Genomic DNA, 26,213 nt, shown 5'->3' with positions numbered 1-26,213 from the left:
CCGCAAACACCACTCATACATTTTATCCATCATTGCTTTAATCCAAGCCCATGCTGGAAATACAGACTGGACTCCTGATCTTTCTTCTTCCCAATCAGTGCCTGCAGTGACAAGAATCACGCTTCCTTCCCTCCAGGATTTTGTGGAAAGCAAAATTTTTTGCAAAATAGAAAAAATCCATCGCAAAACCACAGAAAGCAACAAGAGTTACAGAAATGACAGAAGAGACTGGGAAGATACTCATCCGTTATACTGACCAGATTACAGACTAACAGCATATTTTCAGACGTGTGGCTTTGCACGTCTTTCAATTCAAAACAGTATTCCCAGTGAGAACAGGGCTTCTGTGAGACAAATTAGTTGGCAATTGCACAGTATAAAGTAGCATTTGAACAACTTAAGTATTTTAGATTCATCAGCTCACTCTGCTTCTAAGGAATTTTCCTGCAATGTTCATCAGCAATTTGTACTTTGGTGGTAGTGAGCATCTTGACACATTTCCAGCCAGAAACTTAAACCCTTTATAAATTGGCATCAATTCCTTACTGCATTACACATTAAAAGAGATATTTATAGTAGTTTAATGAATGTAATATGTATCAAAACTATACGTAGTGCTACATAGTGGGATTTTTGGTTTCTTGAGGAAGAGCTGTTCTTTCCAAATCTGTGTATTTCCCATTTGTGAAAGCATTCAGGAATGAAACTGTATGCACCAGACTAGGAGGGTTAATATCCAGATGCCTCAGACAGATGGCATTATTAGTCTGACTGGGCTTGACATCTAGTTTTCAAAGTTAAGGAGCTTTGGTTACTTGGATGGCTGACAACCTGAGAATAGCCAGTACTCTAAGCTTGACGCTTTCTAGAACAGCACAGGCAACGCTACAGCTTTGCCTAACAGACTCCTAGGAAAAAGAACGTTACGCCAAGATCAACCGCACCGAAAAAGTACTTAAGAAAATGCTGCTGCACATTTTAGTTAGGACTCCCACTGGCAAAGGCTGAACCGAGGACAGAGAACAGTACCTGAATTTGATTATTTTATGCTTTTTTTTTTTTCTACAGCCTAGACGTGAAGTGTTCCATCTTTTTAACCGTTCCATCTATTCAGATAGAACTACAGGAAATAGAAGAATCTGAAGAATGTCTCTCTTCTGCACCAAACTATAATTTTACAGCCCTTGCTCTTTCAGTGTTCCCACTACCCATTTTCCCTGCAAGATGGGTTACACATTTTTACAGGGAATATAGATATGATTAAAACACTCTTAGAACCACAGGAACAAGAGGCATCAGTTCAAAAGTGACTATATATATATATATATTTCCTCCCCTTTAGAGAAATCAAGGAGAGTTCTGGGAGCAGAGAAGGCAGAAAAACTAGGATTTGTCAAAGGAACATCAAGGAGGAAAGCACCCACCTCCATCAGCCCCTTTACAAGTCCTAGTATATATTTGTAAATGATACAAAATTCCTAGGTAAAGATATATAAAAACACTTTCACCTTGTTACAAGAAACACGCATCTGACACCCGTCAATTTTAGTACTTACATTACAAACCAAATAAATACGCATTAAAGGTAAATAGAAGTAGAGGTGATGTATGTGTGGGGGTATACACGCACATACCAGAAATAGTCGAGTAGTAATACTTCAATAGGAGGCCTAAACAAAGCCCATCGACCAAAGCAAATAGTGCTCGTTCAAGCTGGCTCAAACCTCCTTATGGCGTGTTTGCATCGTGAAATACATTTTAAAGTGAAGCAGGGATGCAACTGTTTTATTCATTTAAGAAATACAAAAGTAACAAGCAGAAAACTCATCTTTAAGGGATACATACACCCGATCACAGAATCAGTTCTGCAAAAAATATTAAATAACCCATTGTTTTGTAAACTATACCTCCGGTTAAGGTGAAAGACTGACATTTTGGGTGTTACACTTTCAATCACCTGATACTAATCCAAGGTATTATACATAGACACATAGTTCGAAAAACGTATTGCAAATACCTTCTTCCAATTAAATAGCTTAGAAAACAGAGGTCCGTAATAACGTATACCACATAAATGTGGCACTAACTTGATTACATGATAAACTCTAATCCATAATAGCCACAACAGGACAAGCAATCCTTTTTAAAAGGCTTGGATAAGCTACCTTCTATTAGAAAACCAATCATCTCACAGACTGTAGGAGCAAAACCCCATTCCCACAAACGCACCACGGTTTTGTTCACTGTGTGCGTTATCAGAAGGGTGTCCTTCAGTTTTATTTTATAGAGACTAATTAACAATTTTAACCAAACCTTTGCATTTTAGGAAGAACATTCTGAAGTACGCAGAAAAAAGAAGCTGCTCTATTTTCAGACCTGAATAGGAGGTTGGGGTCCTCAGCACCACTCAGGCTCAGACCCTTTTCAGCAGCAACAGGAATGCCATTATATTGCGACAACAATATCAGCTGACAGGGCAGGATAATAAACCAGTGTTCCGACCTACGCTATCCACTTAGGTCTTTCAATGCTAAATGAAAGCAAAATTTGCTTTACAGATGGGATCTAGGCTGGGGCGGGGAGGAACACCATAAAGCATTTGAGAACTCTAGATTACATTTTTAACCACCTGAAATATTTCAGCTTCACTGTTATGTATGTGCGCACAGAGTATCTGATAAGAGTTCAAGCACATCTGGCAGTACCCCCGCTGTGCACACCGCTGGCCTCCCAGCAGCTCCACGCTCCTGGAAGCGGAGCTGGGAGTCCAAGAGCCAGTGCTGCAGCTGCACAGCTTGCAACTATGTCAACACACAACACAACTCGGAAAGCTTGCTCAATTCTGGAGGGTAAAGATTGTCCACCTTGGGATACTACACAAGCCTGCAGGGCAAGGCACAGCTTTTATTTCACAAATCTGTCACAGCTGTAATACAGTCAGTGACCCACAGAATTCCTGTCACCAAAGCTGTTTCAGTTCTTACTGATGTTCAAAACTACCTTTTCATCGCCTCATGTTAAAACAAGTGAGAGGTACTTCCACTGATCTGTGCAAGTACCAATTTATTACATATACAGGTGTTTAGCATGTTTCTTTTTAATGCAGTAGTCATCAGTATTATAAAAGTGTATGTTAGGCTAATTTTATTAGCCAAATAAAGTTTACAAGTCACACAAGAAGCAGAATCAAGAACAAATTAGAGCAGACACGAAAACCCATCTCTGTTAAAAAACTGTGTGCACATCACAACACACTGAGCTATGCTGTGATACCGTAGTCTCTGAAAAGCTTACATTTGGGGAATTTTTGTTCATGCAATTACAAAAAAGAACATCATCTGTGTTTTAAGAAAACTACTGCACTTCTACTTTCATTATTAAATGCTGAAAGTAAACGAATTGCTCTCATGTCCTATTTCTCACAGGTTAAACCAACACAATCCAGCACTCATTCCTGAACAGAAAGCTGTTAAAATTAGAGAGAATTTCAGACACATATACTTCCAATCTCAATTACAAACTTAAGGAACAGCAAACTCAAGTTACTTTATTTCTATTTCCGTGATGATCCTAAAGCGACTGCACAGTCACAAACTTCTTTATTTACCTGCCAGCCATATACTTTGTTTCATCTCAGTTCTTCCTACGCACCTCTATGCAGATAAATCCACCCAGGGGTCAGAAAATTACTAAATTCCATTAAATACATAAGCAAAGCTTTATCAACAAATCTCTTCTGTTCACTAGGAAACGTACTAGAAGCAGGTTTATAGTCAGTGGCTTTAAATCACTGTGTCTTTAACACTGTCCAGTACAGATTTGCACCTCTTTCTATATTCCATGGCACATCCTAGCATTGCTGCTCCTTACTAAACAAGCGCTTACACGAGTCACTCAAATGTTACCTGCATTGTTACAAGGAAGTTATTGCTCCCCAGAGACGAGGTCAGAGTAAATCAAGTCCCATCTACTCAAGACACTCATCACAGAACATTGTTACGCAGATGACAATCTTTTGAGGGAGAAATTAGTTAGCATACTCCCTATGTAAGTGCAATTTCTGGGATCTACTACTTATGCTAGAAGACATTAGTTCTACAAGAGGACTATTACATAGATAATCAAACAGCAGGTTTCAGTACAATTCTCAAAATCAAGCTACAGCCTGGCAAAACTGCCAGATTCGCACACAAAGTCACTTTTTAAAAAATCTAGTTTCTAGTATCAACATACTCTTTCATGGCACATAACGTGAAAATACCATAAAGCTACAGTTGGTGCACAAACCTTTACCTTCCCAAGTCAACTGACAAACCACATCACAGAGGTGAATTTAACCATTTCTTTCCAAGCTAGGCTGTCCCTTGATAAGGTTAAGGCAATTCACGATTCCAAGGGTCTAAATCACACGCCCAAACTAACACAAGACCTAGAACTCAGCAGTTCACTTCAGCTACAAAAAGAAAAGCTGTGCTTCAAGGGAAGTTCAAGGATGACTGTCCAACATGGTTTTAAAGTGCAAAGGTAAAGTAAAAAATTTCAAGCCCTGTGAGCTGAAATAAAACAAACCACCTGAAGCTGTCTGCCCCCAAGAGCTGGTACTTGCAGCATTTTACAAATACTTCTCTGAAATGACTTGCACTTTCAACAACGTATCAGCGATACTGATTCACAGCAGCAGCTAACAAGCTTTTTGAGATTAAAAAAATTACAATACAATTGCAAATAGCAAGTTACTTGGAACCTGTTTATAAAAGCTAAGCCAAAGAGAACCAGTTTCACTGTAAAAGCCGTAACTTATAGCAATCAAGAGGAAACTCGGCTCTTGGTTAAAATCCTGATGATAGCAAAAGGTTGTCCTGCTTATTTAAGCTCACATAGGTAACTAAGTTGATGCTAGTTTTACTTCTAACAGCAACAAGACAACTAATTTCAACTACAATCAGTGTCAGGTTAGATTGACATCAAAGACTGACAGTATCTTGAAGTTTCATGCAAAATCCTTCAACCCAGAGGCACAAAGTCCTAGACATCGAACTTTCCACTGGAATCAGTGGGAATTATATGCCCGGTCTCTTGCATATCTGGAGCAAAGCAAAAACCAGCTTTTAAGGTACAGTCTCACAAAGCATCAGCATTAAAGACTAAGTGCTTAGAAAGCTGAAGTCAAAGTAACTTTGTACTTTTTAAATCCATGCCCCATATCATACATACTCTCACTCAAGCATATAAGGAATTCAATTCTTTATTTGATATCCATAAACGTTGCTATTCTATTTTTCTATGCAGGAAGGCAGTTTTCCCCTAAAACATTATGCTTTTTAATAAACAACAAACTTTAATTCTATTGCGTGAAAGGGCTACAAATATACATTTGTTAATCAAGCAGACTACACAGATATTTTTGCTTTACAACTGGCACCTATGTTACTGGTACACTTAGCTGGCTCATTTATCATAGCACTTTGCCCATGTAGTTTAGATTATCACTTTTTGAAATACGGGCAATTGCAATTATTTAAAAAATAAAAATAAAAGAATACGTGCTGAGGCAGGTACTGCAAATCCATTCCTTTTTTCCAGTCAATACTCATGGAGCCCATCTTTATTCACATGCAGATGTCATTGCATTCTACACCAGTCATCTAGCGGCATAAAATAACTTTCACAAGTCTAGTACAATTGTTAGCAAACCAATTTTACTCCTGCTGTAATGAAGCCTGCAGCAAGGGGGCTGCCATCCTGTCGGTAGATGGTGCTGCAAGAGATTCTCGGGAACTTTAAAGAACGACAATAGTTCAGAGTGAAAAAGTCTTGTTAACCCGGTACTGTGAAAACAAGTATGCGTTTAATAAAAGGGATAAACGTCGACCCTTTCCTGGAAGGAATCATACACAGACAAACCGATAAGAGGACTTGAAACTAAGCAATTGGAAATTCTGAACATTTTATATGAATGAAGCACATGCTTAACACAAACTATTTCTTCAAAACTACACAGTACATACGTTGATGAAAAAGTCCTATAGAAAAAATTGACCAACCATGTCAGCACGTCAAACTGCCTAGTACAAGATGGTGGATGTACACAAACTGCATGAGTGAGAACGAGTATTTAAAAGAAAAAACAAACATCAGACCACATCCACAGATTAGTACTTCAAAAATTTTTCTGTCGAGTGTTCGAAATCCAATAAATCCACTGGGGGGTAGCAAAAAAGTCAGTTAGGACCTTTACTGGCAATAAAATACTTACTTTAAGTACATAGATTTTAAAGCAGAGCAACACTTGCTTCAAACCTAGAAAAGTCTTAAAACCGTACGGAATGGATCCTAGGAAAAAAAATTAGACATGTAAAGGTCAATGAACACAATGATTTATTTAAAAAATAAAAAACGTAAAAACGATTTTTTCCTCCTTTACAGAAATGTTAATTCAGTCATGGGATCCAAGTAGATTTTGTAGAAAAAATGTAGTAGCCAGGTATCGAGTCCTTACAACAAAGGAAATCCCCCCATAACCCTCCCCAGTTTTTACTCCAGATCAGCAAGACACTTCCCACCCCATACCCCCAAAAAACAAATTAAAACAAGACATTTTTTCGTTGCTAGTATAAAAACGACCAAGGTCCAAGTAATAATAAAAAAATAGAGTCCATCAATGACTGTAACACAAAGTATGTGTGTGTGGGGCCCAGTCCATCTTCAGAGAGAACGAAGTGGCACAGGCAGCAGAGGCGACCCCCAGGGGGTATTTAGGAGCTGCTCCCACAGCAGGGAGGCATTTAAAAGGAGCTGCCCTTCGGCGAATGAGGGGAGAAACCATTTAGAAGCTGCCCCGTATCAAAGGGAGGGCTCTCCACGCCACCCCCGATGGGTATGGGCGCTCCAGCTCAGAAAGAGCCGCCCCCATAGCCTCCCCCACCATAGCCTCCTCTGTACGGTCCACTGTTACTGCGGCCCCCCCAGTTGCCGCCCCCTCCTCCACCTCCTCCGCCGCTCTTCATGGGGCCGTAGGAGGACTGGTGCTGGCTGTAGCTGCCGAACCCGCCGTACCCGTTGCCGTAGTCGCCGCCTCCCCCTCCGCCTCCGTAGGAGCCGCTGCCATAGGAGCCGTAGCCGCCGCCGCCGCCGCCTCCTCCACCGTAGCCGCCGTAGCTATTGTAACCGCCGCCGCCTTTGGAAAGGCCGTTGTGATCCCGGTTGCCGGATCCGCCGCCGCCCCGACCCCTTCCTCCTCCTCTGCCTCCCCGGGAGGGCCTGGAGGAGCCGCCGCCACCCCCGCCCGACTGGATGTCCTCCTTGGGCACGGCCTTCTTGACCTCCACGCGGTGGCCCTGGATCGGGTGGAACTTGACCACGGCCGCCTTGTCGGCGGCGTCGTGGTTTTGGAAATAGACGAAGCCAAAGCCGCGCTTCTTCCCGCTCTGTTTGTCGGCGATGATCTCGGCCTTCTCCACGGGGCCGAACTGGCTGAAATGCTGCACCAGGTCCCCTTCGCCCACGTCCCCTTTGAGGCCGCCCACAAAGAGCTTCTTCACCTTAGCGTGGGCCCCCGGTTTGGCCGAGTCCTCCCGGGACACGGCCCGCTTCAGCTCCACCGCGTTGCCGTCCACGGCGTGGGGGGAGGCGGCCATGGCGGCGTCGGCCTCCTCCACCGCCGAGTAGGTGACGAAACCGAAGCAGCGGGAGCGCTTGGTCTGCGGGTTGAGCACCACCACGCAGTCGGTGAGGGTGCCGTAGGCCGCGAAGTGCTCCCGCAGCCCGGCCTCCGTCGTCTGCACGTTCAGGCCGCCGATGAACAGCTTGCATAGCTGCGAGTTCTCCATGCTGCCGCCGGTGCCGGAGCTGCGCCTGGGCCTGGCGCCGAGACTCCTCCTCCTGTTGGGGGGCAGCTCTGACGGTTTTTTCCCCCCCTTCTCCGTCTTGCCGCTTCTTCCCCCTCGCTGGCTGCGAACAGCGCGACCTCACGGCTGCGGCAGCCGCCGGCAATGGTCCCCTCGGCCTGGCCCAACGCCTTCGCTTCGCCTCACCTGACCCGCAGAAGAGACGGGGCGTCCCGGCTGCCGCCGCTCCCGCAGAAAGGGGGGTGGGGGTGGGGGAAAACACAGGCACGCACAAAATGGCGGCTGCTACTTCTCAAGAGCTCGGCCGGCGACTGGTGCCCACACAAAGGGGACGCTGGGAGCCCCGCCCGCCCGGCCGCCGCCGCGCACGCCCCCCGCGCCCGCGCAGCCAATGAGAGCTCGCCGCTGGAGCCGCCCGCGACTCACCTTTAGGGGCGGGGCTCCGGCCGCGATCGACGAGCGCGACGACTAACCAGAGGGCGCGACCTCCGCCGCGCGCCGGAGCGAGGCCCGGGGTTGGCCGCTGACAGACGCGGCGGGCGGCCAATAGCGTCGCGCTGTAGCGGCCGGCGACGCGAAGTCTCTTCTGCGCGCGCCGAGCGGAGGGGCGGGGCCACCGCCGGCCCGGGCAGCGCCAATGCGTCAAGCCCGCGGACGCGAGCCAATGGGCCGCCTCCGGGCTGGCCGCGCGCCTTCTGCCGGCGGCCCCGCCCCGCGGGCGGGCGCAGCGGGCGAGGGTCGGTGGGCGGCTCGCGCGGGAGGGTTTGAAAGGGTGACCGTTAGGGGCGCGCGGCCGCGGCGCCTCCCTCGGCCTGCGGGGCGCGGGCGGGGCCGGGGCCGATGGACGGCCGGCGCGGGGCCGATGGACGGCCGGCAGGACTCTCGTTGCCATCTGGCTGCCTTCCGTTCTCGCCTCGGCCAGCCCAGCCCTGCGCCCTCGCCTCCCCGGCGGGCCGGCCGCCCCCAGCCCCGCGGGCAGGGCAGTGCTGGCGGGCAGCGGCTCCCTGCTCCGGGGGTTGGAGCCGTGCCGGGTTGTCCCGTTCCCGCCTGCCCCGCCGTCCCGTCCCACCCCCCCCAGCGTTAGCTGGCTCTTCGCCCCTCGTTCGCATCCGGTTTCGCCTTTCCAGCACGCTCCCAGCTACCAAACCTGCTCACTCAAGAAGCTTCCTTCTCGCCTCCCCTGCTTCCCAGACTTTTTCCAGCCCTCTCACTGCCTTCTGTTCTCACCCCTAAATCTCTCCTTAGCGCTGAAAAGGCGGTATTTTCGTAGAGAAATAACTAGAGCTGCTCAAGGGTGTGCAAACCTTTTTCTTTTTGGAGCTCCAAACGATTTTTGTGGTGAGATTTTCTTTCCCTGAAGGTGACAAGGTGACTTGCCATTTTACTAGTCACGCTAGCACCTGCACCGCACAGTTTCTGAAACTCATGTTAACTTAGTCTTCCTCACAGATAACTACCTAATCTGTTTCTAAAACCTTCAAGTGAAGGCAGTTTCACAACCTTTTCAGGTGGCTTCTTCCTTTGTTCATTACTTCCACAATGAGAAAAGTTTCTCCTTAGACATTGAGACAGTCTTTGAAAGAATAACCATATAATCAAATATATTAAAGTGAGCACAAACCTCAAGAACTCATGAAGCACTAAAGCATCCATACATAGAGCACCCCACCCACTCTCCCTCTTTATTGAGTACATCTATATGCTAATACGCTGTGGGGTCTACTCACGATAAGACTTTCTCCTCGGTTCGGGCACCTCTCCCTCTTTGCTCTGCTCCTTGTTTTCTGTTGCTTTGCTTTTTCAGGCGCTAGATCCTGAAAAGCGGGTCTGTCTTGTCTCATCCATGATGATAATGCAAAAGAGATGTTTTCCAAAAATTTCAGGACACTGTTCCCGATGAAAAAGGGTCTTATTATCTCTACCAATTAGCAAAGGTTGGGAATATTTCTGACCATTGCAGTATTTGTCAGACACTGCACCTCCAAAGAAAGAGTTTGTCCCGCAAAAAATCTTGACATCACCTATGTAGTACTTGTTTTATATTCCAGTGCTTGGCTTTCAAAAGCCTGTCCGTGTTATTTTATTCTCCACACCATCCAAGAACATTAACACCAAACCTCACAGGCACAAGTCATCTCACCCTCCTGAGTCACAGATGGGAAATCCAGAGTAGTGTACTGGAAATCAGAGGCTTGGGGAACTGGGTTAATACAAAATAACTATCAGACCACCTGGTTTCCAGCAAGATCATGCCCTGGATCCCCTGACAGACACAATATTTGTCCCTTGTTCAGGGAGAAGAGTATAGTCTTCCATCCAACACCCATCTTGGGAGCCTTTATAAAGGTATAAACTGAATATTCCAATCCTCCCGACCTGGTGGGTAGCTTTGTACTAGGCATAGTATCAGGATGTAGTTTCACAGTTGTCGGAACTGATTTGTGCTGGGAATGCTGCACTCCAGCCCTCCAGCCATGTGATCCTGCCTTCTCCCATGTGCCAGCCCTGTCACTTGGGCAAACACACAGCCATCCACTGACGAGAACTGAGACAGCCAAAAATAATTTTACCATGAAAGGGAGCTTATTTTGTAGCCGCCTCAGCTTTCTGGTTTTTGCACAATCCCATGTGTGCTGGCGCTGGCAGGAGGGAGGAAGCAGAGCTGCTACATCCCCCTGATTTAGATCAGCTGCTGTGGAAACACACCCGTGGAGACTCGCAGACACATGTAACATGGACTGTGCCACAAGGTCAGTTAACTACAGCCCCAGATGAAGTCCAGAGGGCTGAACATTTTCAGCATGAATATTCTTCCTTACTCCTCATCAGATGGTGTCAACTCCAGAGTTTAACTGCTGGTAAAATTCTGCCTTCCTTCCTATCAGCAAGCCAAGTTTTCATGCTTTAGTCTCAAACACTATGATTACCATTAACCAGTAGGAATATTACTTGCAATATGGTGATCTCTGTTTTATTAAATTGGATTTTTTTTTCTCTGTTAGAGCCAAGTCTGTTAAGAGTATCTTATTATTATGACAGGAATATTAAATGACCATGTTTGACAACCACTTACAGGGAAAGATGTCACCTGTTTAGATCCATTTATCTCAATGCATGAACAGACACAATCATTTTATCTAACTTTAGAAAAGAGAATGTGCCCATAAAGTCACTCAAATATTTGTGGTTTTAAACTAAGCACATCCTACTTATTAAAAAAAAAGTTTCTTCCCAAAGGCTGTCTGCAAGCTCCACACAATTACAGGAAATACAAAAATATATTTTGCCTACCACTTATTGTAAGAAATGTGTGGCCTTTCCCAAGATAAATTAATATCTGGTTCATGTAGAAAACAACCCATGAGAGTTTTATAGAACCTTAATAATTTACAGCAAAAAGGAAGGAAAATTAAGAGAGGCTAATTCTCAACGGGTAACAAAGAAAACAGAGCACTTGTTTACCGCTCATATTTTCTCCCTGAAAGCAAGACAGACAAGTAGGCCAAGGAAGAGATCAAAGACAGGAGTCACTGCTGCTTTCAGCAGGAGGAGGAGATGAGGGTCTTTAAGATGTGAGCAAATCAGTCAGCAAAATCAGTCACTGACACAACTCAGGTATAGCCCAACAGCTTCCTCTTCATTTGCACTTCTGACTGCTTGATTAATGAAAGGAAAACGCCTTTAAAATACATATACCCATCTCCTGCAGTTAGAAATGTCTCCTCTGATACTACAGAAAGACCAAACTTCACTTGACCTGGTGCCCTCCTGCCCACTGTCCTTTCCCAGCTGCCACGTAAGTGACCTCGCGTAGTTCATGTATTCGCTCAAAATCACGTTCTCAGAGTCCAGCCCACGCAGGACCAAGCACCCAGCAAACGTACATGTGCCCTGACACGTACCACCAGGCTCCCGTGACGCTGACTTTCCCAGATAGCTGAGCCCCAGTTTCTCCTGCATACCCCACAGACCTTCATACCTCCCAGGTCATCCGAGCCACCACAGACTCCAACCAGACCTCCAGCTCCTCTTGGATTCCTGCCTGGTGAGGCGTCCAGTCACTCGATCAGCGCACCACGTCACTTATATATACATTCCTGTGAACTGCGTGCCTTTATGTGCTCCTGAAACATGCCTTTCCCTCTTGCTAAGTGAGCCATCGCGAACGCGAGATACACAAGCACAGCACCAAAGAGCAAGTCTGGCACTGTGCATGTGAGATGTGACAAGTCTGCTAGAACAGACAGCACTCCAACAGCTACAGCAGTTTCTCCACTGTATTTTTAAACTGCTTTTAACTGCATGCAAGTAAATACATAGTATCATCCCACGTATTTAAAAGTTCTTAGGCAAACACCATTACAGAGAAATACATACTGTCCTGCTCCTGACTGGGCAGTCACAGCATTACATTGTTTCAATTCTGATAGCAACCTATAGAATAAAATTCATTGTATAAGTAGCGTCAGTTTCTAACACAAGTAAAAAAGCTGCGCTTGTAATATTACCTAAAGGAAATGTGTTTCTCAAACCAGAGGCACTGGCCAAATAATGCGCTGTGTTAATGTCCTCATGGGATATGTTAGCGATACAGTACCAGAAGGAAGGAAAAACACATTGTTTTCATGCATAAAACATTCATTATTCCAGTAGAAAGCACACTACCTAGAGCCCACAGGAGGGCATCACCGCTTAAGAGATCGTAAAACACAGGCCTGAACAGTCCCTTTCCAGCACCAGGCTTCTTATGCTACCATATATTCTTAGTCAAAGTTGATGAAAAATAAATTAAGGAAGTTTTTACAGCAATTTTTGACACTAAAGAAACACACTTCTGTCATGCTGTTTAATGGGTCCAATCTTCTGAGACAGAAAATGACTATTGAAGTTTTGGAAAAGAGCATCGGGGCAATAGAAGGACACTAGGAAGTCAAAATCAGCTCTAACAGATATTTTGATTATCTAAACCCTCATATAAACACAAAGTCCTAGCCTTTTAATTTGTTTAGCCTCTAATCTAGATTGTATCGGTGTGTTGGCTTCCATAGTCAACAAGTGTTGCTTCATCTTTTTAAAACAATATAAGCATATCAACCGGATTTTTTATGAGTTTGTTTTGTTAGTATAGTGCAGTCCTCTAGATTTAGGTCTGGTTTTGCCTTTCGGCAGACGGAAAGCATTTTGCAGCCTACAGGATTCCGTCACGCAGACTGTTTGCTCAATTAGTTCTGCATTGACATTATGGTCCTTGAAGACTGGAATGACATCATCCCTGCTATAGACAGATCTAATCCTGATTTTTCTAAATGTGCATAGGTGGAAACAGTTGGGCATAGAGGGCATTCAAACCATAATTTCCCTGATTACTCTGAGATCCTCACACACCCAGGAAAGGTTTTTTAATCCAATCATGTCAAAGAGATATTATTTAGACTTTTGGAAGCCTTGCTCCTACCCAAATCGACACCTCAGGCAGAGGATAATTTTGCAGTTCATAGGAAGATATTTTCGATAAAACATGCAGCAGCAGCACAAACTTCCCCATCCTGGCCCCTTGCTTTAGCTACGAGTGTGAAGAGCTTCTTATAAGAGATACAATTGTCCTCGAGAGAGCTCTTACTTTTTTGGCAAAAGATTTATCTTTCACTCTGTTCTGCTGTTTGTACGCCAATCTGCATAAACATGAAATCTGTGATCTTGCTTTTGTGACTGTCATGAATTAGCACTGGTTTACATTGAAAAAGATTGATAAAAATGCACTGAGAGGAAACTAGGTAAGTCTTCTGCCTACCTGAAGTTTGAACATGACACTCCTCTGGATAAAAATTTCTACCATGTGTAAATTCAGATGGGGAATAAAACACTACACCTCTCTTATTTGCTTAATGCAAAATAAGATTCTACAGATAAAAAGGTAACTACAGAATAACCCAGAGGAACTATTTCTTCAGTAAGTAGTATCAATAGTTCAAGCTTGCTGAACAAAATCTTCCCTGAGGCCAATGTAAGGGGAGTGTTCTGAAAGGGAGAAACACGCCTTTGTGAAAGGTGAAGAGGAAAATCATCAGAGAATTGAATTTGCATCCTTTTCTCTGGACCTACATTACCATTTCTCCTTAAATCCTGCCCTCTGTCCTCTTCCCTCTGAAGCTCTGTTTCTTTTTTCCCTCTTTCATCTTTTCGCTATTCTGTCATAACTGATTGTTTCCTTTTTTTCTTTTGCTTAAAAGTTTATGTAAGAGCTGGTCATAATTTGGAGTGATGGGATGAAGGTAAGACAGCAAAATACGGTCGGAAAAATCAAGGTTCTTGTAAGGATCAAAGAATCTAGCAATGCAGTGACAGACGCAAGGGGGTAGATCTTTCACTGTATCTTAGTTGAGGGCAGACCAGGATCGTAAGTTTTGCCAAGGAAAGAGCTGGAGCCAGAAGCAATCTCAGCCATGCTCTGACCTTTTCTCATCTACAAATCTTTCTTTATGCGCTTTTCAGTTAAATTAAGATCTACTTGCTTTTCCCCCCGCTAGCTATTCCTGGGTCCCATCTATTTCTAACTCCACAGAGCCTCTATAGGGTGTTTGTTGTGGTGTTTTTGCATGACTGACATTTAGCTTTATTTGAAAACAGCAGAGGAGTTATGCTATGAAGTTCAGTATATACCTGCCCGAAATTAGCTGTAAGTATCCATGCTATCAAAGAAATTTTAAAATTAGTTGGTGTATACAGGCAAGGCTTTCTAGACACAAAATAGCAATCTAGAATTCATATTTTTAATTCAGAAAAATCAAAACTGTTACTACAGTTTGAAGCATGTAGGAAAATTGAAAAAGACTGAGATTAATGGGAAAAAAACTTCTGATTATTTAAGTATTTCTTAATTAACAATTAGGGCAGTGAAAGATGTGCTGGCATGAGAATCACAGGGTTTGGTGCTCACAATGTCATTATAAAAAGACTGTAGAATGCGGGGGGGTTGAAAACACAAAAGCAGAGATGCAGATTATCATACTCCCCCAAAATCTGAGAGCTATTGAAATAACTCATTCTATGGCAGAGATCCCTCTTGGAAAAGATCAGCTGAGGAAGCTGTAGAAAGCTACAAAGGACTGAATCAGGGTTTGGAAAGTGAAAACTATTATAAAATATGAATTAATGCTGTCACACTGTTATTACAGTTGCTCACATATTTAGTTTCTAGTAGGCTGACCCAAAAAACAAAGATGCTAACCTTCCAGCCAGAGAGTATACCAATCTCCATCTCGATTGTATGCCGGCTGAATAAGGTCCAGAAATTAGCTGAAAGTTCATGACATGATATAATTTTAAAAATGGATATGCTGTTATAAGTAACTCATTTAAAGTTAAAGCATATTTTAGAACAGTTGACTTTTCATTCTAGGCATGACCTAATTGAGAGGTACGGACCAGAATGAAGCATCCAGGATATTGCAAAACTATTCCCCTGAGCTACGCAATACAATGGAGTGAAACCTACATTCCAGGTAGTGAACCCGAGTTACTTTTCCGATAATTTTTTCCAATTAGGAAAAAAACTCTGCATCATGGAGCAGTACTCCAACTTACACATATACATCAGTCCTTCTTGGATTGCCTGGACATGACTCTGAACAACCTGCTCTAGCAGGGGATTGGACTAGGTGATCTCCAGAGGTCTCTTCCAACCCTGACCCGTCCTGTGATTCTTTATCTGCATTATCTTTGGAGAAAAACTTACAGTGCATACTTAGTTGATGTTCAGATGTTGCTAGTTTGGTCAAATTATAACCTATTTGCTGAGATACTGTATTAGGGTGTTGATGTCTCCCTGAAACAGGAAAATGTGAAGGGACCGTGTTTTTCCTCCATCATAGCATATTATCTTACTTTCCTGACATTAACCGGCAGATCTGACACTAACACAAGAGATGTCCAGTTATTCTTGCTTATTTCTCTGTGCCTCTTTGAAGGGCTATAAAAGAATAATACTTATTAGGAAGAAATATTCCAGATCCTTCAGAGATGTTACAGGTCACTGAACCAGCTCTTAGCCAAACTGCTGTTAAAGAACTCTTTCACCTAAGAAGCTGAGAAATCGTATGTCTACATCTCTACTAAATCTTTCTTCCTGAAGAAGGCGGCTGCACCTGGCAGGAACAAGGACTGCTGCACAGCTACATGGGAGAAGCAACCAAGCAAAGCTTAGTGTGGTCACCCATCAGCAAAGATTCCTGCTGGGCAAGGAATCGTGTAAATGCCAAAGCAAAAGGTGAGCTCAAAGGACTTAACATGCTACAGCATTTTTCACCAACGGGCTGTTGCCAGCACAACAGATGTTATTACCCACTTAAAGTTCCAAAACGTGTTTATTGTGGCACCCAATCACTTCCCCTGGTTTTCCACACATGGTCTATATGCCATAGCCCGGGAGCCTTCACTGCGCTCAAGACGAGACTGCACTTCACGGACACGGACACTGTTTAGCTGTGAGCTGGCTGGTTCAGGCGACAGTGCCCCGAGCTTTGTGCTTGTACTAGTTAACTGCTACTTGGTTTAAAACCACCTTGGGAACATCTACACAAGCTGAGGTCATGCCTCTAGCTGCTGTGTAACCCGATGTTTGGAAAAGATGTTCCAATTGATTTCAATATGAATATCATGCCTGGAAAGCTTTTAGGATCAGACTTTTACAGCAAGGATTGTGATGAGGTGATAATCAGTACAATGATTGGCATTCAGTATAGCAAGAATCAGCACACTGATTTTTCTGAGGTTTCTCGTTCATTTGTTTGTTTTGCAAAACGAGACAGAAATCCCTAATAAAACTCTTTGAAAATCATATCAAAACGCCTACCACTTCCCCCGGTATAGAGTCAACTTTGAACTGCTGAAATCCCACAAAGGCAGAGTTACTAAATTTACACTTGACATTGGCAAGCCAATTGCAGTCTTATTTGCAATATGTTTTAAATGTTTGTTATCAGGCTACATACAAAGTCTGCTTTGCACTACAATTGCAGTTCTGCCTTGCAGTTCATTATCAGCATCTACTGATAAAGGCTATTTTCCCATCACTTAATATTGAGCAATTTAGAAATAAACACTATCATTTACATAAAGTAAATGCAATTCCGCTATCCATTAACCTTTTTTGCAAACAGACGCTACAGCATTTGGCTGAAAATAGCGTATCTTGATCCCCTCCTACACAGCTATAGGTTCCATTTAGCATACATACCTTTGACATCAGGCATAAACAAACCAAGAGCAGCTAACGCCCACAAGCTTCTGATATCAGATGCAATCTAATTCACAACAAAATGGGTTATGACAAAATTAAATCCACAGAAGGCAGCAGATTGATGTGACTATAAAACCGAGGGGACCACTCGTTAAACACTTCAGTCTTTCCAGAGACAGAGGACTTGCATAGAGTGTTATATTAGAAACAGAGACCTATGTAAATAAGCAACCCAACCTTTGTTTGAAATTTATAAATAGAATCAGAACACCTTTTAATTTTATTCATGTATTTCCTTTATAAACAGACAATGCATTTTTATGGCTTGTTCTGATGCATATCCAGCACATTGCGTGTTTAGGTCTTGATTAACTTCCTGGGTCACACTACAACTAGAAGCTTTGTTTTTCTAGTATTTTTGACATTATCAAAACCAGCAAGTGCTAGAAATGTTTTAGAAAATCATATTCACATTGCTAGATTGTAGCATTTTCGTTAAAACTCCTAGAATAAAAAGCAATGGGCTAAACTAAAGTGAAGGAAATTTTAGGGGGAGGTGTTAAGGAAGTCTTACTAACAGTAAATTAGGCACTTGAATAGCTAATCTAGGATTACCACAGATGTTTAAAACCAGGTTAGACAAACATATCATGAATAGTTGCAAATATACTAGAAGCAGGAGGTTCATCTGGCTGATCTCAGAGGCTTCCTCCACCTCTATTTTCTACAAATAGAATAGCATGACAACTAACAATTAGTTTCAGATAATTAGTTCTAACCTGTACTTTAGGTACAGCATCAGTCTTGCTCATCTCAAAAATACTACTGCTTTTCAGAATCATTCTCTCTCAAAAAAAAAACCAAACCCAAAAAACCCAGATGCAGTAAAACAGACTCCAATACTCTCAAATATTTTGTCTGCAGGTTTCAACTTCTCTAATTTAACAGGGACTTCTCGTCTAGTTTTCCCGAGTCTGTCCCCATACAGACACATTCTAACTCTGGACCATTTTCTGTTGCTGTTGCTTTTTCTAGTACTGGAGAGCCACAAGATGGTTCAGTGTAAGAGACTGAGATACTGGGGGTTAAGTGGACCCAGGTACAAATTCAAGAGTTTAAACAGCAATGTACCAGATAGCACACCCTAAGAAAAAAAACAGTTCCTTTCCTGTCCCATAAACATCCATTCTAAATATTTAACAGGGAAACGTTGAATGCTAATTTTTATAAAGAAGTGACTATAAAAGGTATGGGCTTTTACTGGGAAAACAGTGAAAACAATAAAGTCCCTTTGTAATATGTGCCAGTGTAGTGTGCCATGCTTTGCTTTTCAGGAGTAATTTCGTATCTCTAGAGTATAAGCTAAAATAGTAATTCATAAGGAAAATATGATGATCTTAATTGCAAGAGAGCAAATGATACACTTGATAGGATGTGCATGCCCTTTCTAAGCAGCTTACTGTATTTTCATATCTCTCTCAGTTAAAAAAGCAATAAGCCATCTGCAGATGTTTATGTTCGAAATCCAACATAAGGAAAACATTTGCACTGCAGAACAGATAAGATAATTGAAAATGAAATTGCAAGATAAGGTGTTTGACAGGGTGGAGGGAAGCCGCACCGTGGAGGAAAATCCATCCCCATGACTACTAGCCCTTTCTGCTCCCTGCTCATTGCTGCTCGCCTCTTCGTGGATTCCAGAGCTTGCTTTATTCCTCAGCAGCCTTTCTACAGACTGGTGGATTCAGTCACAGTTGAAAATTGTGGAACTGTGGTTTGTTTCGGAAAGAGAAGAAAGGAGAGTTTAAGTATTGCTTTGGCAGCAGATGGCTCTGCTTTGGATTCTTTTATACACAAAGGAGATGTGTTTGCTGGCTTTGTAATTAACTCAAAAAGGAAAAAGACAAATTGTGAAAGGCAGTGTGGATATGACTTGAATTTTTCATCAGGTAAGAAGTCAGAAAATCCATAAAACTGGCAAAAGTTCCTGAAATATATATTTTAAAGGATTATTGTATTCTCTATATCCTATATTTAAAACTGAATGGAAAGTTTCCTTCACATTTTATCTGTGGAATACTTTGGAACTTAATAAACAGATGATGTTTACAACTGAAACATTTACTGGTCACTTTGAAAGGATGGGGCTATGCATCTCTAACATAGGTAAGAAAATATTTAGGAGAGAAAGCTTTTTTAAAACTCATTTTCTTTAGACTATGCTTTTAACTTTCTTTTGCTTATGCATGTTTCAGTAACGTTTCTGAATCTAGAGGAATGAAACAACTAGGCTTGGTGGATTATCATTTCTCACAGCGTTAAACTCTCACTATGGTAGAGAATCTTTTTCAAAATACATGGGTTAGGGGTTGAAGTAATTAGTTCTCTTATTAAATACATCAATTCTGATATCAGCTGTAGTTGCAGTTGAAGGATGCCGATTCTGCTAATATTTATTAGCTTAAAAAAAATACCAGTATGTATTACAACATAGTTCAACATGCTGCAGTAAGTACTTGTGTAACTTATTTTTCTAATACTATGAATACTCTAGATGTTTAAACAAGACAGGTGTAATTGTTTTATTGCCACGGAAATGCTTAAATTGCCTTGCAGAATGACATGTACCAAAACCTACACTTTTTAACTCACTGTACAAACCAAGCAGTGTAAGGAAATTAATCTTTTTCCTGAAAAAAGGACAATGTAGATGATTAGTGTGCCTAAAGCTGATGTAGTGAGTGAACTGATCAGAAGGTCGGTACAGGGACTTTTCCTTAATGGTAGAAAGTGCCAAAGAAGCCCTGCTACCCACAGTGAATTCTTGGGAGAGGACATTCAGCACTTGCTATCAAACTGTGTTGTGCAACCATGGATAAATAAGCAAGCATAATAAATAGTGCATAAAATATTACAAACCTGGCTCAGCCTCATGTCCTTAGAGTCCCCACAGCTTCTCCTGCTCACATAAAAAGCAGAGAAGAGCAGAGCTTGTCTTTGAAAGTATCTTGCTTCCAAGCCCGATCCCCTGCTAACACTTGATCTGTTCTCAAAGGGCAGGGCACAGATCTGTGTGAGTCGGGTGAAAACCGCGGGCAGCGCACCGAGAAAGATCACCCTTGGGATAAAGCAGCCAGGCTCTAGAACCTTACACATCTAAAGAGGCAGCGAAGCTCATTAGGGCAACATTTACCACCGCCCGGCCCCTTGCCCATCCAGCTCACGGATCCTTCTGTGTGAGAAGTTCAGCCAGGCAGTTCGTGCTGCCCCAGGGTTTACAGGGCATTTCAGGGTGTTGCCCAGCCACATCATCAGTGTGTGCAGGGTGCGACTGTGCTACCTTCGGCATCCCTTTCACTCCTCCTGGACTCACTGGAAGAGTTTCTGCAAGCTGGCACATGCACAGTAGTATACATGTGCGTGTGTGTGTGTATATATATATATGTATGTGTGTATATATATATATATATATGCGTATATATATATATACACACACGCACAGTATGGTACATGGCTCTGGCTCTTGCCCTGCTGGGGTAGGGACACCTGTGAGGGACTACACACCCTACCTGGGCCACTAGACTTCAACAGCTTTTGCAGCATGATTGTACAGGTTTCCATGTCATTCCCAAAATACAGCTGTAACCAAGCCAGGTGGGTTATTCAGGGGGGCTACAGGGCTTAACGTTAGCCCCTGACCACAAATTCAGTTGTATTTGGAACATCAGGGCCACACATAGTCACATAAATCTACAGCCACTTTCACTCCAACATGACTACGTTAGTTGAAAAGTGTATTTTAGTCAGAAAGAGAGTAGTAATAATGCTCCAGAGGTGGTTGTGTTGTTTTGGGGGTGTTTTTTAGAATCTTAATTTGAAGAACCCAGACCTCTGTCAAGCAAAAGTACCAGGATAAATCAGTCCAGGATGTAGCTCTGGCTGGAATATTCTTTGAGTGCCTGTGGGGCAAACAGTTATAGAATCATAGTTCTCAGCTTAACCCTGGATTTGATGTTTAATCTCATGCAAGCAACGAAAAAAAACTTTATTCCTTAGTGATTAAATAATGGCAATCATTTCTATAAAAAGGTTGACAAATTTCTATGCATAAAGAGTTTATTTCTAGTAATAACAAAACATCCACCTATCCCTTCTTCCTGTGCATTCTCTTTAACTTCCCACTGCTTCTTCATTCTTTCTCCACAGGCTCTCAACACTATGGTATTTATTACTAGAGGTGAAGAATGACCTCCTTCCAGCTAGTTTCCCAATAATTCCTACTTCAAAAAGGAATTAAGGTGAGTTAAGAGTTGAGTTTTGAAAGGTACGCATAGAACATACTTATCTTTCAATTTTAACAACAACTCTTCACATCCTTCTTTTTTTCCTTTCCCAGGTTGGAAACAACCTCTTTCTGGCCAGAGAGCTGGTGAGCCTTTGATTTAAGATTAACTTTTTAACTCAGTGATAAATTCAGACCCATCAAGATATTCTGCTGAAGCCAATTCTTCGCATTAATATTACTTTTATAGCAATGGAATTGTGCTAATAGATTTTTCTGCTTGACACCTGTTTAAGTTAGAACTGGAAGAAGAATCAACTCTGGGTCAAAAAAATTTGAGAAAATTTGGGGGGCATCATTTGTCAAACTTGTACAACAGTGAAAGGTGTGTAGGGAAATGAGACAACCTTTGGCAACCACTGATATGGAATTAACTATGTGTAGAACTAAGATGTGATCTTTGGTTTACATTTTTGTCAAATTAGATTGACGAAAAAGGACACGCTGTCTTTAATACATAAACAGAAAGGAAACTCCCTTACAGGTGCCATTCATAGAGGTGTTAAATATCACTTAAGCTCTAGCACCTATCATTTTGATTAAGCCAGAGGGATTTGATGTATTAGCTTACATTGCTTTGTAGTTCTAGAGAAAATGTGTGTGATGTCTAAGCTAGCAATGTGATGGCAGGACCCAATTCTTCTTTTCTGATCATAAAAAAAGCAACTGATTATCCTTACTGGAATTCCTTAAACTTTGATAAATCTTTGGCTGAGAGAGATCTTAAATTATTTTATTTTGAAAAGTTTATCCACAGTTGCTAAAAGAAGAGTTGTATGAAAATGTTCATACAAGTTTAATCAGAGCTATCACTGCTATTTCTTGTACTTCACCATCAGTTACAGGTCTGTAACGCTGCCAGTGCAGAACCTCGGAAAGGCAACAGCCTGCATCTATCTATAACTATATACATACACCCACTAATGCTCAACCACGGGCTTTTCCAGTGCTATAATTAATTAAATTAAATTTGATCAAAACTTCAAGGACAACAACTATGATAGACTCATAGTAATCGTTGCCTTGGAAAGCCCCATACAAAGCGTATTCTAAACCATACTAGGTTTTGTCCATAGGTTGGGGGATGCTTCACGATGGATAAAGCCATACAGCATCCCAGTGAGATTCTGTTTAATCAGACTCTCTCTAATATTAGCTATTCTCAGTTTTTGAACTTTGATACGTGCCAGCCTTCCTTCCTTGCAGAATTTTTGCTCATTACAGCCTACGCATTAGTTACAATAGTGGGGCTTTTTGGAAATCTTTGCTTGATTTTTATAATAAAGAGACGGAAAGAAGCTCAAAACGTTACCAACATTCTGATTGCCAACCTCTCTTTATCAGATGTTTTGATCTGTATCATGTGTATTCCTGTCACAGTTGCATATACCTTAATGGACTACTGGATATTTGGGGAAGCTATGTGTAAAGTAAGTTCTTTTATACAAAGTATATCCGTCACAGTCTCCATTTTCTCACTTGTACTGATTGCCATCGAGAGATATCAGTTAATTGTGAACCCACGTGGCTGGAAGCCTAATATTTCACATGCTTACTGGGGAATTCTTTTCATCTGGGGGTTTTCCCTCATAATATCCATTCCTTTTCTAGTATTTCACCAATTAACGGATGAACCCTTCAAACATCTGTCTGTCCATAGCGATTTCTACAAGAACAAGGTTGCTTGCATCGAAGCATGGCCATCTGTTACAGAGCGACTGATTTTTACCACTAGTCTGCTGGTTTTCCAGTACTGCTTCCCACTGGGGTTCATTTTTATCTGCTATCTCAGGATATTCGTATGTCTTCGAAGGAGACACGGTAAAATAGACAGGTTGAGAGAGAATGACAGCAGACTGAGTGAAAACAAAAGGATTAATATGATGTTGATATCAATTGTTGTCACTTTTGCAGCTTGCTGGTTGCCTCTCAATATATTCAATGTTGTTTTTGACTGGAACCATGAGGCACTAATGAGCTGTAATCATAACCTGGCATTTACAATATGCCACCTTGTGGCCATGATCTCAACATGCATCAATCCTGTCTTCTATGGATTTCTCAACAAGAATTTTCAGAAGGATTTGATGTCGTTAGTCCACCACTGCAGATGCTCGGCATCACAAGAGGAGTATGAAAATATTGCCCTTTCCAATCTGCAAACGGATGCGTCTAAGGGATCTCTGAAATTAAATAATCCCCCTGTGGTTATCTAAAATAATCCAACATCTCGCAACATTTTGTGTTTTGTTGCAGATGACCTCTTTCTGTAGGTCTTGATCACGTTACCGCTGGGTTTAGAGGAAGCCTTTGCCATTTAGTTCAGCAAAACCAGGATTACGCTCCCATAGGCATACTCTTAACAGGTACTTTATGATAGTATCAATAATTAATAAACCACTTCCAAGAGTCCTAAAGATCAATAATAATGAATTATAAACTGTATTAACATCTTACTTTTTAATCCACAACTTCCAAGTCACTGGCATACGACCTTAGCACCAGTAAAAATATTTCCAATTCGGCCACTGTTACAGTTTACCTGGCTTCACCAAGTAAACCATGAATACTGGGGCATTCCTGACTTCATCAGCCTTTTCATAGACTGTTTTCTGGCCTTTTAATTTTCCAACTCTACGTTGTTCCCACCTCTGGTTAATCTGTACAACAGTTCGTAGGCAGATCACACTGGAAGGCAGATCCTTTAACTTTCTTCCATCCCTGGCATGCAGTTTGCCATGATTTAGTACCAGTTCAGCCTAGAAATTGTATTTTAACAAAGAAAAAGGCTAGAGCTGGATATTTTTTTTTTTTTTAATGAGCACTAATACAGGCTCTATTTGACGTACTGCAAATTCCACTCAGATTAATGCTGTTCAAGATGAAAGACATACTTAGCATCTCTCCTAAAAGCGCTGTATTCTGCTCCAAACCACCAGTACAGATCATTGCTTCCTCCGCTACCATCATCCCTGGCCCTTCAAACCGACCTTTTAGAATCTCCATTATCAAACACACACACTAGGAATTCAGAGTAAGTTTTTTTAGCTGCTTATCCAGTTTATAGGTTCCTCTCTGAGTAGAAAATTAGGTTTATGTTTTAATTTCAGAAATATCTTTCTCCACATTTCTGCACTAGCAAGAGGCCACGCTTGAGGCACGTGTTGTCATTTCTGTTGGACTCTTGTTTGAAAACAATTTCTTTTGCAACACAGTGCATAGAAGCCTAAAGGTGTAATACTGAACACAACTTTTCTCAAAGTAACATATTTTAGAAAACACTTTGCAATATGGCCATAAAAAAATAACCAAACATATTCTTCATCCATGCTACAGTGCCAACATAAATAATTGGTCAACATTGGGCTGTTTAAATACAACATTTAGAATACCTCAGTCCAACAAATCACCATGCATCCTCTTGTTCAAGTTAAAGATAATTGATTATATTATATATATTATAATAACTATATTGCTAAAGCCCCCCCTTATTTTTATCATTCCAAAAATCACCCTTGTTTTAACACTTGTCCAAAAAATTCCTTGTAATTTATTCTCTAACTTCGGCAGTTACTGATGCCCCCCCCCCCCCCAAGCAAGGAGAACTAACACTCAAATTACAATTAGCTCCTTGATGATTCAGCTATGATGGAGCTTACCTTAAGGCTGTAAAATTCTCTTGGACGGGGACCATCATCTTCTGTAGTCATGCAGTTCTTAAAGGAGTCCATCAGGTCACAGCTCTCTTGTTCTGATGCTACAGCATTAGAGCAAACTGCCTGCGTTACTCCACTCACCAGAGGTGTTGTGTGAGAAGAGCCTCACAAGCTCCGGCAGATACACTGGATTGCCAAGTGCTTCCTGATTCCCACTGAGCAAAGAGACCTCACTGAAATCTGTTAGCACCTGATCCCACTGAAGGCCTAAGGGCAGCGGTCACAAGGGCAAGAATGGCAGTGATGTGGTAATCAAGTATTTGAGTGACAGGTATGGATTAGTTTTGGTATAATTTAGTATTTTTTTTCTAATTAGATCAAATATCATGCGTGTGAAGTAGAGTGCTTAAACCGTGACTTAAACACCTGCCTTGTGCATCATCCAAATAAACCACCAGGAGACCGATAAATACCTAATAAAGGGTAATGATCAGCTCGTTGAGACTACCTTAGTATTAATTATCTCCATTAACTCCAGCTCTCGGTCACTGGGCTCCCCTCACTGCTGATACACACCATCTGCTTGTTCAGCACAAGAGGCGTTGACCCGAGCAGAGAGCAGCAACTCGCAGCCAGCGCTCCTCTGCCACCCCGGAGCGGCTGGTGCGTGCTTTGGGGAAGGGGAGGTGATGGTGTTGCTTCTCTGTTCTAAAGCTGAGACTCCAGGGTAATAAAGTGATTGATTATCTCTACCTCACTTGCTTAATTGAGAGCAAATCTGATCCAGGAGTTTCACTTTTCTTGGAGATGCCGGTACCCGTACAGAAACCCACGTAACACTGTCAGATGCTTCCCTGAACAGAGCATTTTAACAAACCATGGTGGCGCACCGGCTGGAGGCTGGGTTACCAGCTGGATTCCTCCGAGTATACTCTCATTTATTAATGCTAGACACAAAAAAAGTTCCGATTTCTCTCAGTTCTGGTCATGGCAAACATCTCAGACAGTATTTCATGTTTGAATCAGGCCCAGCTGAGATTCCCATGGGTGAACTTGGCCTAAGTGACCCCACAGCTGTATTCCCACCCCACAGACATGCCCAAAGGGGCTTAGTTTTACAGCAGGGGTGG

The 26,213-nt window shown here is 42.4% G+C and overlaps 2 protein-coding genes across 2 annotated transcripts; one reads left to right on the top strand and one right to left on the bottom strand.

The window, feature by feature from the left end:
* Positions 1-6,355: 6,355 nt before the first annotated feature.
* HNRNPA0 (heterogeneous nuclear ribonucleoprotein A0) lies at positions 6,356-8,181 on the bottom strand. Its single transcript, XM_055812815.1, has one exon. It carries the CDS (start codon positions 7,827-7,829, stop codon positions 6,894-6,896), a length of 936 nt encoding a protein of 311 aa, XP_055668790.1. The 5' UTR covers positions 7,830-8,181; the 3' UTR covers positions 6,356-6,893.
* Positions 8,182-18,783: 10,602 nt separating this feature from the next.
* On the top strand, positions 18,784-24,823 carry LOC114013668 (neuropeptide Y receptor type 6-like). Its single transcript, XM_055812465.1, has 3 exons — positions 18,784-19,034; positions 21,292-21,383; positions 21,482-24,823. Exon 3 carries the CDS (start codon positions 22,522-22,524, stop codon positions 23,641-23,643), a length of 1,122 nt encoding a protein of 373 aa, XP_055668440.1. The 5' UTR covers positions 18,784-19,034; positions 21,292-21,383; positions 21,482-22,521; the 3' UTR covers positions 23,644-24,823.
* The last annotated feature ends 1,390 nt before the right edge of the window (positions 24,824-26,213 follow it).

The sequence above is a fragment of the Falco peregrinus genome, chromosome 8 (genome assembly GCF_023634155.1).
Source record: "Falco peregrinus isolate bFalPer1 chromosome 8, bFalPer1.pri, whole genome shotgun sequence".
NCBI classification, from domain to species: domain Eukaryota; kingdom Metazoa; phylum Chordata; class Aves; order Falconiformes; family Falconidae; genus Falco; species Falco peregrinus.
The sequence above is the reverse complement of the archived record's forward strand: the minus strand, read 5'-3'. Positions and strand labels throughout refer to the sequence as shown.

Excerpts from the sequence above, each read along its gene's own strand:
- HNRNPA0 (XM_055812815.1), bottom strand. The coding sequence starts at position 7,829 with ATGGAGAACTCGCAGCTATGCAAGCTGTTCATCGGCGGCCTGAACGTG.
- LOC114013668 (XM_055812465.1), top strand. The coding sequence starts at position 22,522 with ATGGATAAAGCCATACAGCATCCCAGTGAGATTCTGTTTAATCAGACT.